The sequence below is a fragment of the Chanos chanos genome, chromosome 7, assembly GCF_902362185.1.
Source record: "Chanos chanos chromosome 7, fChaCha1.1, whole genome shotgun sequence".
In the NCBI taxonomy this organism is placed as follows: domain Eukaryota; kingdom Metazoa; phylum Chordata; class Actinopteri; order Gonorynchiformes; family Chanidae; genus Chanos; species Chanos chanos.
In genome coordinates, this window is record NC_044501.1 from 8,811,233 (window position 1) to 8,827,663 (window position 16,431).

General features: G+C 42.4%; 3 protein-coding genes across 3 annotated transcripts; 2 read left to right on the plus strand and 1 right to left on the minus strand.

The window, feature by feature from the left end:
- Positions 1 to 651: 651 nt before the first annotated feature.
- atp5md (ATP synthase membrane subunit k) lies at positions 652 to 1,987 on the plus strand. The gene is made up of 4 exons (XM_030779953.1): positions 652 to 716; positions 1,157 to 1,271; positions 1,437 to 1,529; positions 1,846 to 1,987. Exons 2-3 carry the CDS (start codon positions 1,185 to 1,187, stop codon positions 1,521 to 1,523), a joined length of 174 nt encoding a protein of 57 aa, XP_030635813.1. The 5' UTR covers positions 652 to 716; positions 1,157 to 1,184; the 3' UTR covers positions 1,524 to 1,529; positions 1,846 to 1,987.
- A 77-nt stretch (positions 1,988 to 2,064) lies between these two features.
- Positions 2,065 to 8,980, minus strand: taf5 (TAF5 RNA polymerase II, TATA box binding protein (TBP)-associated factor). The gene is made up of 11 exons (XM_030779954.1): positions 8,542 to 8,980; positions 8,017 to 8,245; positions 7,415 to 7,730; positions 6,821 to 6,984; positions 6,438 to 6,573; positions 5,698 to 5,818; positions 5,218 to 5,347; positions 4,727 to 4,891; positions 4,263 to 4,440; positions 3,731 to 3,908; positions 2,065 to 2,953 (listed from the first exon to the last, which is right to left on the minus strand). Exons 1-11 carry the CDS (start codon positions 8,978 to 8,980, stop codon positions 2,736 to 2,738), a joined length of 2,274 nt encoding a protein of 757 aa, XP_030635814.1. The 3' UTR covers positions 2,065 to 2,735.
- Positions 8,981 to 9,829: 849 nt separating this feature from the next.
- Positions 9,830 to 15,909, plus strand: serhl (serine hydrolase like). The gene is made up of 12 exons (XM_030779955.1): positions 9,830 to 10,090; positions 10,392 to 10,535; positions 10,718 to 10,831; positions 11,173 to 11,214; positions 12,095 to 12,114; positions 12,247 to 12,321; positions 12,649 to 12,752; positions 13,213 to 13,292; positions 13,910 to 13,944; positions 14,341 to 14,417; positions 14,997 to 15,072; positions 15,317 to 15,909. Exons 1-12 carry the CDS (start codon positions 10,033 to 10,035, stop codon positions 15,458 to 15,460), a joined length of 969 nt encoding a protein of 322 aa, XP_030635815.1. The 5' UTR covers positions 9,830 to 10,032; the 3' UTR covers positions 15,461 to 15,909.
- Positions 15,910 to 16,431: the final 522 nt, after the last annotated feature.

A 16,431-nucleotide genomic window follows, 5' to 3' on the forward strand; every position in this document is an offset into this window, starting at 1 on the left:
AGTTAAATTATTCAACGTTTTTTCCTAATGTCGCATGTTAAAAATGTGAATTTACGATAAGACACGTTTATCTATAAACAAACTAAGCCAGTATTACAGTGTATTATCCATCTACACCATCTACACTCGCAAAAATCTCCAACGGCTCCACTTCTGTGGCAAGTGGTTAAAATAATAATTATTATTTTTGATTAAAAAAGTATTTCGTATTCGCACCGAATAGCGTCATTTTGTCTGCTCATCTTAGAAGTTCATATGGATACTGAACAGATAACATGCAATCCACAATCCTGTAACAGTCATTGTTAAGACACCTAGATGACTACCAAATAAACAAGATATACGATTTTTTTTTACATGCACTTACTCTTTGTGATTCGTTCAATATTTCACAAAAGTATAATGAGTCCAATCTCACATGTTCTAAACACAGCGTGCCATGTTTGCGACCCGGTAGTAAACAATAGAAGGCGGGCTTTAAAATGTTAGCGGTTGAGAGATATTTCACCAATAGGCGAGTAGCGCCAAGTGATTGATGTTTAAGTGTGCCAATGATATAGTAGACTTTTTGATTGACGTCTTGGGAATTCACTTATCACAGCTAGTGAGACGAGTAATGCGTTGTTGAAAGTAGGCGGGATTTCCTGTAGTTCATCCGCTCTACGGTCTCCATAATTGAAGGGCATCAGTCTAGTAGAGGGTGTCGCGTTTAAAAGGTAAGAAAACTTAAACATTTAATGAAACTGACATATGTGGTATATTCTGCATTTTATCAACGACAGTAATAGAAGCAGTGTTCCATTTCGCCTGATATGCCTAGATCTTGCGAGGTCAGAGCGCTTACCAAACTCACTAGTGTTATGACAAGCTACTGTTAGCACACGTTAGCTAGTTAATCAAGTGAAAGAGCCGAAACCTGTACCGTTGACAATATACAGCGACCTTCAGGCATTAGTTGGAACTGTTTGAAAGAATATAACTGATTGCTAATTTAATGGTTTCTTGCCCGTTTTGACATTGTTTTTCAGCGCATTTTGTTGCACAAATTGCATGCAAGCTTACGTAATGGAACAGCGAATGCAGACTTTAGTTGTTCCTGGGTTAAACGTCTGCTGGCCAATGTCACTCATATTTCATACTCCACGTATTTCTTCAGTTCCATAGGTGCAGACATTAATTAAAACATGGGAGGACACGACGCCGGAAGCCAGCACCAGTTTACTGGTTTTGCCAAGTACTTTAACGCATACACGATCACAGGACGGAGGAATGTAAGTCATTGACCGCGTTAATATTTGATTCTCTTATTTAAAATAATCCATTTGTATATAAGGCGTCCGTTTGGTTCTGTCTGGGGCTGATTTGCTAATTAAAACATATTGAAAAGCCTGTCTGCGTCGTGGTCCTCGTTACTATGTAAATTATTTCTTTTTCAGTGTGTGTTGGCCACCTACGCTACCATTGCCACGCTTGTCCTCTACTTCAAGTTGAAGCCCAAAAAGAAGGCTGTAACTGCAAGCTAGTTATTCGTAAGTATTACAGCATCTCGTTATAACATTTTTGACCCCACTCGGATATTTTAGATGTGCTGAAGTATGGTGTCTGTCAGAGTTTTCATCAGTGTCTCTTCTCCCTCATACCTGGTTCTCTTAAATTAGCACGACAAATACACATTTTCATGAGAATGGTTAACGCATGTGTAGTATTTGTTTGGTCCTGCTTCAATACACTTTAGTCCTTTTAGCGAGGACACAAGGTAAGGGAGGCATATAAATGTATTGGGACATGCCCCAGTCTTTCCAATATAGACTCCCATGACCGTTTTCCCATTTTTCTTTCCTACAGGATTCTGTGTATGCACTGTTGTATAGTATGGGTGATGGAGTCTACAGCTTGGATGTCCTAACAATGAGACCACCTCTTTGATTCCAACTTGTTGAAAAAAAAAAAATGAATAAAATAATAATAATAAAAGTTGTATAAAACAAACATAGAAAACATGTTTTATTTACACATTACACAAGTATAAAAAGACTGTACAGAACACGTTTTATGAAGAAGCAAACTAACATTGGCAGTGATGTCCTAAAAGAAATGTTTTGGTGTTTGGATTGGAATCAGATCTTAAGAGAATCTGGCCCAGCTGTAAGGCAAGGCCAGTTTGTGTCAGTGTGTGACATGGTTAAAACAAAAATTAGTTTAACGTTGTTGTTGTGTCAAGCTTGATGGATGTTTAGCGAGATCTTTAAAAAAAAAAAAAACCTTTTCTTCTCTTGGGACGACAAGCTTAACGATGTAGGTAAACAAGTTATTTGCATATACCAAACAATACTGAATCATCCCCAGAATCCCTGTGCGTCAGTTGGTTTAAAACAGATCTGACAGAACCCATTTGGAGAGAAGATCAGCCCTGCACTTCACTGGCTGGTTCAAACGGGTCCGCCTCTCTTGTCTGTGTAAGCACCAGCTCTCCAGAAGGTTACCTGTAGCTTAGGATCTCCATGTAGTTTCTCTTACAGTGGACTCACTGTATTCACTGGTCACAGACAAGTTAACATCAGTTTCTCTCATCTCATTCTCTCTGGACTCACGCAATCGGACATTCTGGTTCTTGTTCAACAGTAACACATTTCACACGACTAATCGAGGATTTGATTAGCCGCTGACCAGTTACATCAGAGGTGTCAGGGTAATGGGTCCAGCAGTACTGTACATCAGACCAGTCCAGACGGGCCTCACTGTGAGTTGTAGGCGCCTGCAGCGAGCAGTAGGTTACGTCGGGTGAAGTGCAGGTGGATGACGGGCGTAGATTTTGTCATGTAGGTGCCCAGCAGGAGCTCCTGGGAGTTGTCAGGGAGGTGGATGTGACCCGTTGCCGCGGTGAAGTCATCTGTCTCCACGTCATCGAAAGCCTTCGTGGCGTCCCACAGACGAACTGTGTTATCCATCGACCCTGTGGATGTGCACAACGTTAGCTATAATATATATATATATATATATATATAGACAGAGAGTCAAATACGCATTGTGGACATTCCCAGTCACTTAACTGATTCTTCAGACTGGCTTTAGTGCCGTTGCTGTTACTATAAAGCCAGTGACATCACCTGTTCTCTGAAACCTGTAGCATGACTGACAACTTCTAAGGCCACTAATGAGGAGACTAAGTTTTTTTTTTTATGCTTTTGGGGAAAGAAGACAGGACCCAGGACAAAACACGAAACAGAAACACTTTACAAAGTCCCGCTGTATTTTGCAGTGGTCATCATTCATTCATTCATTTAGGACACATCGTACTATGGGCCCGACCGTCCTGCAAGGACTGTGCAATATGTAGCACATACATTAGTACGTAACCTATACAAATACTCTTGTACTTAACTTGTACATATATTCTTATTTACGTTTATTTTATTTTATTATGTTTCTCCTTTGACTCTCACTTTTTCTTAATCCTAGTGTGCTCTTCTATGTCTCATTCTGGTATCTTTTTGCTTCACTGCGCCGTATCACCAGGTCAAAGTTCCTGTGCACGTTGTACATTTGGCAAATAAAGCGATTCTGATTCTGACACTGATATTCACTGAATTGGGTCTTGCTGCTGCTGATGGATCTGTTTGACTGCTTCTAATTCAGCTCCTTCATCCATACGACTGAACTGAGTGAGTTCCTCTCAGTTCTCAAAAGCGAAATTTGTTTTGCCAGCACAAAACCTTTTGCTAGGACAAACCTGATGCGAGGATCTCCCCGTCTCTGCTGAACTTCAGAGAGTAGATCGTGTCCGTGTGACCTTTCAGTTCCCCGACCATCAGACCGTGGCCGATATCCCAGAGCAAAACTCTCCCGTCCGTCGCTCCGGACGCAAGGAACTTCCCGTTGGGCGAGAAGGCCAGAGAATGGATGGGTCCCTGGAATAACCAAACAGGTTTAGACTTTTGGAACCACGTCAAGGAACTGACTGGAATCTTGCTTGAGGACAATACAATTCCAAGCACATCTTTATGCCCTTAATGTGTTTGAAAGCGAACAAATTCCCCATAGATTAAACAGTCTTTAAATCAATCATCATCCTCATGAAGGATTTTACCTTTTCCCTCTGCATATCATGAGAAATGAATGTATCCAACAGCGTAACTAACGCCACTCGTAACTATGACGCCGTTTCATAGCTGACGCTGCAGCCCACGCTACTCTCATAATTAACTCATTTGCTTTGCTAACGTGCTGTGTTAAAAAGTGAACGTGAAACGTCAAAGTCGCACCTTGTGCCCGGTGAAGATGCGGACGCAGCTTCCGTTCAGGACGTCCCACAGTCGAACGGTGCGGTCGGCAGAGCCGGTGGCCACGTAGTTGGAGTTGAGGTGGAAACGCGTGCAGGTGACGTCTGCCAAATGTCCGGCAAATATGCGTAACGGCTGATAGTGGTCGGTCGCCCAGAGGCTGCAAGGGAACAAAAAAAAAAAAAACACACACACAAAGCCATCATTCCCAGTTCAAGGCAGTTCGATATGGCGGTACGATATGGCTAAGCTCCTAAGCTTTCCTCGCTCGCACAATATTTCAAAAAAAGAAACTTCAGGCAATCAATAAAATCTGTCCATCTTCAAAGACTGGAAACAAAAGGGTCTTGAACATAAAACAATGTCACTCATCAGAGGCAACCCTAAACCTCCCCCGCCCCCCCCCCTCAAAAAATGCAGTAAGCAGGTTTAACTTGGTCCCATACCGAGCCACTCTGTCGTGTCCTCCTGATACAAAGTAATAGCCGTGTGGAGAGAACTGCGTGTCCCACACGGGGTAGTTGTGTCCTTTGTAACCGACCAAGCAGGTGAACGTCTGGAGACTCCACAATCGAACGGTGCCGTCCTCAGAACTAGACAACAGGTAGTTCCTAAACAAACAAACAAACAAACAAACAAACAAAAAAAGATATATTTTGAGTCCAACTGTGTTTTAAAATGTTCGGGAGATGCTAATTAGTGATATAGATTTAAATGCAAATGCAACTTCCTTTTCCAGAACAAATTGAGAAATACGCATAAGGAAAATGTATATCTGTTTGTATTCTGTCAAACAGCATGAATTTCCGCAAAAACAATCAAAAACAAAAACAAAACAAAACAAAAAAACCCAACAACAACAACATCTACTAACATCCAACGTGATTTTTGTTCTACACTCTCTCAGCCAATCAGATGAGGTCTCAGGCTGACTCACCGGTCAGGACTGAAGCTGATCCCGTATATCGGGCCGCTGTGTCCGTACAGAACCTTTGACTCGCTGGCTGTCTTCTCGTCCATGATCCTCTCCAGCACGTCATCTGACTCCTTATCTATTAGACTCAGATCTGAAACAGCACAGAGACAAGGAGAGGGAGGTTACACGCAGACAGAGATGTTTCCAATTGATCGGCCAGTCCCACTCTGTGTGGGCTGGGCACCACGCAGAGATGTTTTACTTCGTAAGTCACTGGTAAAGTGACAGGTGCTATCCACATGTAACAGGAAACAAACACAAACTCTGAGCAGAAAATCAGAGAGCGCCGTCGATGAAATGACTACTTGTTGGATGACATGAGACGGTGAAAACGTGCAAAGCCAGTGAAAGGAATGACTGAAGATTGTGTGTGAGTTCAGTTATGACTCAGTGAAGATTCTAGAACATCTGTCAGGTGTGGTGAGGTCACTGCTGCTTTACCCGCCGCCGATTTGACCCGCCGCAGTTTCTTGGGTGTGACGCTCCACACGCGCACCGTGGAATCAGCGAAGCCTCCGGCAATCAGGCTGGAGTCGTCCGTGAAGTCGACCGCTGTAAGACTCTGGGGATAAGGACAGTGACGTCAACTTTTTTACCACACATACACACCTAACATCATGTTACCTTTTTTCAACAACACTTTGAACCCATGTGTCTGCAAATAGCAACATTACTATCATTAATGCACCACGCAGTCTATATGCTCCCTTAAACTGTAGTATTCTTGACTATCTTTAATGTTTTATTTATATATATATATATATATATATACACACACACACACACACACACACACACACACACACACACACACACGTGGGGCAGCCGTGGTCTAAAGGTTAGAGAACCGGGCTTGTGCCGGGTTTGATTCCCCGGCCCAACATCCACGGCTGTGTGCCCTTGAGCAAGGCACTTAACCCCAATGCTCCCCGAGCGCAAAGAATGCTGCCCACTGCTCCTGCGTCCGGTGTGTGTGTTCACTACTGGTGTGTTGGATGGGTTAAATGCAGAGGACAAATTCACTGCTCACTGTTCACAGTGTGTGTGTGCAATCACAGAAACTTAAACTAAACTTAAACATATATATATATATACACACACACATGCACACACACACACACACACATATCTATATACACACACATGTATACATATAGAGTTATAAACACAGCTGCTGATACCTGATAGGCGTTGAGGAATGTGTAGAAGCATATGGAGGGGAGAATGTCTGGGCCCAGTCGGACTCGTTTGGTGGCTTCTTTCATATACATGATCTTATCCAGTTTATCTGAATCCTTCAGTTCTGGCAGAGGAATCCTTTTATTCCAAAAACAGAACACACAGTTTAAGTCCGCATCATAACGACCTCAGGAAAGACAGTGAAATAAAGCCGGAATAAAACTAAACATGAATGCGATTCCATCAGTTAATCAAATCCTCTCAGAACTGCGCATCGTAAAACACGAGTAACAGTATGATTTTTATGCCATCTCTCAAGCCGTCCGTTAAAATAATACAGAACCACTGGGCAGTCCTAGGCTACGTCAGTGGGCTCCAGTCATACCGGTTCTGTTGAGGGGCATTTGGATCTTGTTTTTTACTCTTGGAGCCCATGTTGTCCTTCTTCGGTTTCTTCTTCTTGGGCTTGCCTTCTTCATTTTCCGCATCATCATCTTCATCGTCTAATGGAACGTCGATCTCTGGCTCTTTCAGCAGCCCAAAATATACCTGAGGAGATTACGCACAAAGTCTGTAACCAGACACGGTCCTGGAGTACCTTTATGTTAGACATTATTCGGTCTACCAGAAGAACTGGGAGAAATGTCACAAGTGATTATCAAAGTCCCCTGATCTGCGGTGGACATACGTTGAAATGATATGAATCTTTCTACAATGTGCCTAACGCATGCTTGCTTTCCGGGAATCGATAAATTTGGACACAAATGTGTGCCAGGCCACAGTTTCCAGAATAGTGGCCCCAGCGCCTCCGTCCTTTTAATTTCTGTCTGTTCAGTTTTATTTTTCCACTTCCCTATACACAACGACAACCAACACCTCTTTCATAATGTTCCCCAAACGGCATGTGCCAGATATGTGTACGCAACCTTCCTTATAGAACTACATCTCCCAACTACCACTTCCAGGACTCCCTGGTCACCTTGGCTTTGTTGGCTTCACGCTTTGCCTCTCCGGCCAGACTCCCAGACATGCTGTCTATCTGGCTCTTGCTACGGGGCATCCCGTCAAAGATGTCAATGTACAGGTGTTCCTGGATGATGTTCCAGATCTGGTTGTTCTGGCGTTCCTGAAGGTGCCGCTTCAGGAGCTGGTAGGAGTCCCTGGAGATCCGCAGGACAAACTTGCTGGTGCGGAAGTCCAGCAGGGTCTCATTACCTTTCATGTGCTCTCTCTTCGTAAGGCCAGACAACACCCGCAGGTCGTCCTGGTAATAACATTCCTGGTCCCCGCTGAATCTGAGGTATTGAGGGGAGAAAACAAGACAGGTGTTTGGATTAAGCAGAAGAAATAAAACCAATAATTGGTTTTATCATTTTGGGAGAGGTAAGGTAACAGTTACTGTTGATACCTAAAGTCCTTCAAATTCTGGTCCATTTGGTTGGTTGTAACAAAATAATAGTCTAATGGGTACAGATGATCTGATAACTTCAATTTGTTCATTGTAAGTTGCTCCTAAGTCCCTCGATTTTATGCTGTTAATACTGACATAACTTGATATTTTATTCATAAACGACACATTACTTTTCAAAGAAGGCTTTCGCTTCGTTTTCATGGTTGTTGTAGACCAGTTCCAGGTACATGTGAACAAAAAGAGGATAGAAAAGCTGAGAAAGTTCGGCTCGGTGACAGTCGAGGACCGACTCGATGAAGTTCTTCAACCCGCTATAGTAAGCCTGGTACAGAGCAGGGTCCCCCTGTTGACTGTACGCGGATAGTACGACATTCACGTCCGGTTGATCCTCCCCGCCCACTGTAAACAAAAGTGACATTAGCAAACAAGCATCACTTTATATGTACTGTTACTTGCACTTTATATAAGAGAACCGCTTACGCAGACGTTATGTCTTATCCAAACTTAAGTCTACATTACTTCTGCGCGTGCATATTTGTGACATTTGCAGGTTTGTAGTAACCTAAGCCTAGACGCCCCGCACAGCGGCACGGATAAAAACAGTTACTGTACACAGGCAACAAATTCTGAGACTTTTCTTTTAACAGCCTGAGCAAATATGAAACTAGCCGGTCCGGGCCTAATTTTCTTCCCACCTTTTGCTGGTGTTGAAGCTGCGGTGCTTTGAGAGGCGGCTGTAGCAATGGCTACCCGGCTAAGCAGAGAATTAGCATCCCCGGCATCCGCACTGACGTTAGCTGCAGAGCCCTGTCCACCTCCGTCTGCTTCCGAACCTTGTGTGTCGTCTACACTGTCCGCTAAACCTGCCTCACGACGAAGCACCTCCACAGATTCGGTCAGCTTATTCTTCTTGAGGAACTGCAGCACCATGAGCAAAGTCTGCTGTTCATCTCCTCCTGTTGCCGCTGTGTTCGTTGCTGGCGTCGCAGTAGCTGAGGCTGTAACAGGAGAAGAGGACAGTGTACCCCCAACTGTATTGCTGCCACTGACATTTCCTGATCCATCTCCCAGTGCGTCTGTTTTCGATTCTTTCTCACTCTCAGGTTCAATCGGTCCGTCTTGTACAGCCGCCATTTTCAAAGCACGGATATGATATCGACGGCAGCCGAGAGAGAGGATGAATGGGCGCCGTAGTTACGTGCAATTTGATTGGTCAATATTGCAAGAACATCAGGTCTGTTTAGGGTGTCCTGCATCTGCGCAGAAGCACGCAAACTAATTTATCTCCTTTTCTCTTCTACTGACAACTGTCTAAAACGAGGGATACGGAAGCCGTTATATTTACATGGTTATGGTACGCGTTATAACCTTCAGTTTCGATTAACGTATTTCTGCACACAGACGTGCGCTGTGCCAACAGTAACATATCACGTGGATGTGTGATGTAGAAAGACTGTGTCACACATTAACTAATCACATATTGTACATTAACTAATTGCTGAAATTTATAAAACATAAAATCTAAATAGTTAAAATAAAACACCATATAAGAAGTTGTTTTAAACAGCATTTTTACTCGCAAGAGGTCGAGTTTTAACACTGAAGACTTTTATTTTTTAAGCTTTGACCTGGAAATATTTTAATGTCCACGAACACTGGGTATGTACACGAGAACAGATTCTTACAGTTTCGGCGCAGATTTATGTAATTTCTATCAATCTATCATTCTGCTTTTTCCGCTTCTGTGTTTTAGTACAAATTTAAATATATTCAGCACCAATTACCACCGACACAGAGGAGAAGAACCAGGGTTAACACAGTTTCTCTTTCTGGGGGAGTGTCTACTCCTGTATGCGATCACACCACTTATTGTTCTCTTGTTCCATTTGGCGGAAATTTATTCAATCACGTTGAGGTCTCATATCACTGATAATGCATTTCACCATACTCAAATAACCAAATAATAACGTTGTTAACCGTGGATAGCGTTACTGTGTCCGGAGGCAAATTACGTTTGCCAAACTTCTTTAAACATCAACTAACTTTCTCGCTGATTGGTGTAGTTCAGTGTGACGTGTTAGAAGCGAGGCGTTAAAAGGTTTTAAAATGATAAGGGAGTGAGTTACTGATAACCTCCTCTTATTTTTATCATAAGGCTGAATCGGTGTAACTTTTCGAGAGTCGAAATGATTCAGTCTTTGAAACATGTCAGACACATGGCGACAGGAACAATCAAACAAGCAGGTGAGGAAATCCTCATAACCTTATATATATATACAGTTATATACAGTTTTGTGTAATATCATACAGCTGTCTGATTTCACATATTGTCAAAATATGTGACGTGTTATGAGATGTAGCTTTTGGAGACGGAGTGTGTGGCGTCTTCTTTTTTTTAATAGCGTTCTCAGATCAAATGAATAATACTAGACTTTTAAGACACAATCAAGTTACGATTGTTTGGAAGAGTTTTGTGCCGTTTCTCATGAAAGAGGAGAGAGGAATCTCCCACTTCTTTGGACTCTTAACCTCTTTTTCTGCCCAGTGTCGGAGTTCCGAATGCCTGTCCCCTGGGGGGAAATGAGGGGTAGAGTTTGGGGTCCTGAACAGGGTCGTCCGGTACTGTGCCTGCATGGTTGGGCAGACAACTGTGGGACTTTTAACACGCTGATCCCACTGCTACCCCAAGGTATGAGGTTTGGGTAGAATTCTCTAGGGAGCTGACCATAAGTAGTAATGTCTGTCATTTATATTGTGTGTAACTGATACAGAAACTAATGTATGATGTCTACACATAAGTTTACAGTCTTATGTCTTTATTATCCTCTCTCTCTCTCTCTCTCTCTCTCTCTCTCTCTCTCTCTCTGTCAGACTGGCGTTTTGTGGCTCTGGATTTGACCGGTCACGGTTTCTCCTCTCACAGGCCTGAGGGGGTCTTTTACAGTTTCTATTCGTATGTGGCTGATATTCGACGGGTCATCGAAGGTGCAGAGCCCACTGACATTTACCGCATTCAAATTACACTGTCCCTCATAACGTCTGTACCATTCCCTGTGCTCCCTCCATGAATACCAGTGAACTAAAGCACTTACCACTCTCCTACAGCTCAGTTAGTATGGATACCGTTACCATGACAACACGACAAGCACACCGCAAATGCTTGGCTTTTTCATGCCAGTTTCAGATATTGAGAAGATACTAAAAATAATAATAATTTACAGTGCATTCCAGGTTTCCACTTTTAAAGTTCAGATTCAAACCTGACACGTGACAGTAGCGTGTGTCTCAGTTTCCCTCCGTGACCGAGGTGTTACTTGTCTCCACAGCCTTACAGTGGAAGCGTTTCTCCTTAATCGGACACAGCATGGGTAAGTGCGTTTTCCTCTGCACTTTGAGCCGTCATCTTATCATTACCTCACTGTTTCATTCCTGTGGGAAGAAAGTTCATGTCAGTAGGTGAAAGGTCAGGGATTACGTAATCCCATTAAAAGATTAGGAATTCTTGAATGGTGTTTACAAACTCTGTTCTGTCTCATTGTGTACAACTGTAGTGTCAATTAATCACAGTTGTGCGGTGTACAGTTACAGCATGTGAGCACACCGTTACAACGAAAAGTCCTGGTTACACATGCTCATAAAGATTTTCTTGTTTTTGTTGTTCTTTTTGTCATTAGACTTTTGTATTGTGAAAACACTAAAATCAAGGCTGTACTGAGTATACTAAACAAAGCTGTTAAAATACTACTGTGTATATTAAGACAGTATTTTAAGAATGTGTATTAATACAGTAATTCAGGTGCAGTTCCTGTGTTATGCACAGTTCTCCTGCATTATATCATGACAAATGAACAGTGTATGTATGTGCTTTCACTATTGAAACATAAAGATCCATGCAGACTGAGCATGACTGGGTTATTTAGGTGAAAGTTGAATCATGTGAGAGCACCAACACAGATGGGTTTGTCATCATGACAACGTTGCTTACACTGACCTCACTAGACAGTAGGTCAGAGTTCATGGCCCTGTTACAGATTACAGTCTGAGCTATGCTGGTATTGGTCACAATACTCAGTCCCATTCAGCGACTGAAATTACACACAGGTTTGGCCCGTACAGAGCCCTGTTCTATTTTAGGGCTTTGTTACTTAACACGTGAATTCTGTTTTCACTCTGTGGGGTTGATATATCTGATTGTTGTCTGCAAATCTGTTAATATCTAATAATCATGTCGTTGTATCTGTTTCACAGGAGGAAATGTAGCTGGAAGGGTAAGTGTTACGACAGCATCAGTAAAGAATCAGTAAAGAATCAGTAAAGCTGGTTTTGTTTGATGTAAATAAGCTGTAAATATGATACAGCTGTTGTGTTTTTTAACTGAGCATTTTTGTTTGTTTGAACAGATTAGTGCACTGTATCCAGAGATGGTGGAGGCCTTGGTGCTCTTGGACTCTTATGGATTTTATCCAACCGATATGGTACAGAACCATGGTTTTCTATCACAGTAAATTCACGTTGGAGTCCTTGTAAATCATTTGATTTGTTTGTGAATGAATCTGTCAATAGTTCTCGTGAGTGCAGGGACTTCCTCGTGTTCACACACTGGATACACAACTCTTCAAATAAAATACACTGTCATGTTTTAAATTGCACTTTTTATTTAAAACCCCCCTCCCCCTCCCCCTGGTCAAAGTGTTTCATGAGAAATACATCAAATGACAGAACAATTTTGTTAAGACAAACCAAAATTATCTGAGGGATACATGCTGCTCAATATGAAGGTAATTTTCTATTCTAAACCCTAGAAAGAGATGAATGGATGCATGAGGAAAGGGATTGATGAAATGATTCAGTACGAAAAAGAGGAAAAGAAGGAGAGGGTCTACACGTATGAAAAAGCCAAACAGAGGTAATTAGTTTATAATATATCGAAGCGTATAGTAGTGTGTTTCATTGTTTGAAATCTTTAATTATGTACATGCTGAGAAAACACGCTAGGACCTTACTCTGTAATGGGTACTGCTGGGAGATTTAATATACTATTATACTAATATTGTAGATTGTAAAGATTGTGTGTTCTGTCTGTCTCTCTCTGACTCTTTCCTTCTCTGTCTTTCTCTCTCACTCTATCACTCTCACTCCCTGTCTCTCTCTCTCTCTCTCTCTCTCTCTCACTCCCTGTCTCTCTCTTTCTATCTCTCTCTCTCTCTCTCTCTCACTCTCTCTCTCACTCCCTGTCTCTCTCTCTCTCTCTCTCTCTCTCTCTCACTCCCTGTCGCTCTCTCTCTCTCTCTCACTCCCTGTCTCTCTCTCTCTCTCTCACTCCCTGTCTCTCTCTCTCTCTCTCTCTCTCTCTCTCTCTCTCTCAGGTTAATGGGAGCAAACCCATATCTCTCAGAACAGTCTGCTCAGATCCTTATGGAGCGTGGGGTTGTTGAAGCGGAAGGAGGTAAAGTTGTATTTACCTTTTTTATTTTCATTTTGATTTGATCTTCTTAACCAAACTGTCTGGAAAAAAAAAAAAAAAACCAAACCCTACCCATCAAACTTTAGCTAGCCTGGAGAAATACAGAGGAAGCACAAATGAACGACCAGGATCAGGAAACGGCAAAAAGTAGCTGATAGTGGTTCCATAGGATATCATTATTCGCTTAAATTGTCTAAAACATGTACAACATTTGTAATTACCTTTTCACCCATTCTGTCAATGCATCAGATATGAAGCTCATTTCTGCACTAAGTCGTTGCTTGTTCAACACAGGGAAGCTGAATAACGTGAAATAGGCACATTTCAAAATGGAAGTTGAAGTTTTCGGTAAGACTGGATGTGCTGTCATAGAGGACGTCTTAGAACTCCCCACTACACACATCTGGTGTTACTGAAGGTTCAGCGCAGGGTTACCGAAATGATCTATCGCCAAACATTGTTGTTTTCACACGATAACCTGTGGCACCGTGTGTGTAAGGAGGAGAGTGTACGGAAACCCATGTGTGTGACCTGATACATAAATTCAGACGAATTTGTGTAACAGTGACTGAAACCTGTGTCTCTCTCCTCTTTTAAAGGTGTGATGTTTACCAGGGATTTCAGGATCAATTTGGTGAGTATCTGAATGAGATCGCACCTTTTGGACCTTATGTTGTGAGAGAGGGAGAGACACATGAAACGGTTTTCGTGTCAGTGAAGCAAACACTGGGGTTTTTTTTTTTTTTGTATAAATTGTCTCTTAGCAACCAAAGTTTGACGTCAGGATCGGTTCAGCTATGAGGTTGAGGTATTGTAGTTATGCCGCTGCATGCTGTGAGATATGATATGTGGACTCTATAACGACAGACTGGTTGGATGAGACAAAGTGTTCACCGTAATCTTTGATCATTCAGCAATAACACTATTCTGTATTTTACAAAAAACAAAACAATTGACGGTCTCCGACTGTCTCATCTGAATTTGTTACGGTGCCACACCCATGTGAACGGGGTTTGTCTGTGTGTTTCAGACGAACATAGCTCGCACCAGCCTGGAAGAGACTCTCTATCTCCAGTCAAAGATACAGGCTCCTGTTCTGTTAGTGCTGTGAGTACCAACTGTAGTTTTCCGACACTAAAAACAGTTTTCAGTGTTTAAAACTCCTGTGTAGTTATTTTAAAGCAGGGGTCTCAAACTCCGGTCCTGGAGGGCCGGGGTCCTGCTGATATTTGTTTTTACCTCTTAGTTACCTGTTGATTTTCACCTTGAAAACAGGTGTGGACACTCTTCAGCCAATCAGAGATTCTATTTAGTTGATCTAGAAGAAAAAACAGCAGGACCCCGGCCCTCCAGGACCGGAGTTTGAGACCCCTGTTTTAAAGGCTTTTTCCGTAACACATGCGCATGGAATAATTTCCTGCTCATCTTGAAAGAACTAAAAGGTTGATGGTTTGTGAACCAGGTAACTTCCATAGGCTTGTATGAAAAAAAAAAAAAAAAGTAATTGCAGTATTTTAACTTTAAATGAATTGTCCGGCACTACAGCACTACGACACACAGCAACACTGAATTCTCCACGTAAATGTCACTGTGTTTTTGTTTGGTGTGGTGACATGGTATGGTTGTGCTGCGCGTGTTGTCAGTGGTCTGAAGGGGAAATGTTGAGATGAGATTGTGTCTCTTCAGGGCAGATAATGGGCTCGATAAGATTTTCGCTGTACCAGATGGATATGCAGACGCCTTACGCAAGGGCTATCAAAGAGTGAGTACACACACACACTATTGTATTATTCACACACACACACGCACATTCTCACACAGACTACCAACTGAGACACACTCACAAACACACACATAAAGAGTACCAAACAAGACACACACACACACACATGTTAGGGACATACTCACACTCACTCATGCTTTATCTCTCTTTCTCTCTCTCTCTCTCTCTCTCTCTCTCTCTCTCTCTCTCTCTCTCTCTCTCTCTCTCTCTCTCTCAATCACAGGGGACTGTTGTAACAGTCCAGGGTGATCACCACGTTCACCTGAACAACCCAGAGGTCGTAGCTCCCATCATCACCGACTTCTTACAGAAACACACTTCAGAAAATACATACGTCGCCAGTGACACCAGCTCAGCCAAGCTGTAACAAGACACACCCGCGTACATGTTACTGGTCATGACACTATAACCTTTTAACCCCGACTGTAACAAATTTTTAAGTATTCATTACAAATACAGCTCCCACCCAATCACTGACCGACTTCATCTTGTAGATCCTCCTCGGCCTGCAGACTTGAACGCTCTTCAATACTGTAAACCAGTCACAGTAACCAGCTGTGTCGTCTTTCAGTTCAAGGCTTTATATTAATGTTGGCACATCTGTTATACATTAAAGCCTTAATATCACATTTTATGTAACATGGGATGTAATATTGTATTTATAAACAATGTCTTGACTTTGTACTTTTACCCTTTGTGGGTTTTTTTTTTTTTTGGGAACGCCTAATGAAATCACTACAACATATTCTGCCAGACAGATGTGTTGGTTTGTCATTTTTAGTAGGGATATTTTGGGTATCAGCCAAAAACAGCACATTGTAGAAAAAGCACATTACAGAAAATACAAGTTTGTGTGTGTTGCATCTTTGTGTTTGTTTGTAGAGTCAGTGTGTGTGTGTGTGTGTGTGTGTGTGTGTGTGTGTGTGTGTGTGTATGTGTATGTGTCTGAGTCTGTATATTTGTCTGTGTGTGTGAATGAATATATATAAACTCACCCAGAGTGTTTTGGGAGCCCATGTGTGTTGTGTGTGTTGTGTATGAGTGTGTGTGTGTGTGTGAGTCTGTATATTTGTCTGTGTGAGTGAGTGAATATATATAAACTCACCCAGAGTGTTTTGGGTGCCCCTGTGTGTGTGTGTTGTGTGTGTGTGCATGTGCGTTAATGTGTGTGTATACTGCAGGGTTAGTCAAACCCCTCACGCTTGCCTTGTGTTCATATGTAGGTCAGGCCTGTTCATTTCCATTCGTCACACTTAAAGCTGAGAGAGACAACCTTCACTGCCACAATGCCACAGTCATGGATACTTGAACATGTCTGCGTTTGTGTGGCTGGTTTTC

Coding starts and splice junctions, on each gene's coding strand:
- atp5md (XM_030779953.1), top strand. CDS start 1,185: ATGGGAGGACACGACGCCGGAAGCCAGCACCAGTTTACTGGTTTTGCC. Junction 1,272..1,436: donor CGATCACAGGACGGAGGAAT/GTAAGTCATTGA, acceptor TTTCTTTTTCAG/TGTGTGTTGGCCACCTACGC.
- taf5 (XM_030779954.1), bottom strand. CDS start 8,980: ATGGCGGCTGTACAAGACGGACCGATTGAACCTGAGAGTGAGAAAGAA. Junction 6,574..6,820: donor AATGCCCCTCAACAGAACCG/GTATGACTGGAG, acceptor TTGGAATAAAAG/GATTCCTCTGCCAGAACTGA. Junction 5,819..6,437: donor CATTCCTCAACGCCTATCAG/GTATCAGCAGCT, acceptor CCTTATCCCCAG/AGTCTTACAGCGGTCGACTT.
- serhl (XM_030779955.1), top strand. CDS start 10,033: ATGATTCAGTCTTTGAAACATGTCAGACACATGGCGACAGGAACAATC. Junction 12,115..12,246: donor GAGGAAATGTAGCTGGAAGG/GTAAGTGTTACG, acceptor TTGTTTGAACAG/ATTAGTGCACTGTATCCAGA. Junction 13,945..14,340: donor GGGATTTCAGGATCAATTTG/GTGAGTATCTGA, acceptor TGTGTGTTTCAG/ACGAACATAGCTCGCACCAG.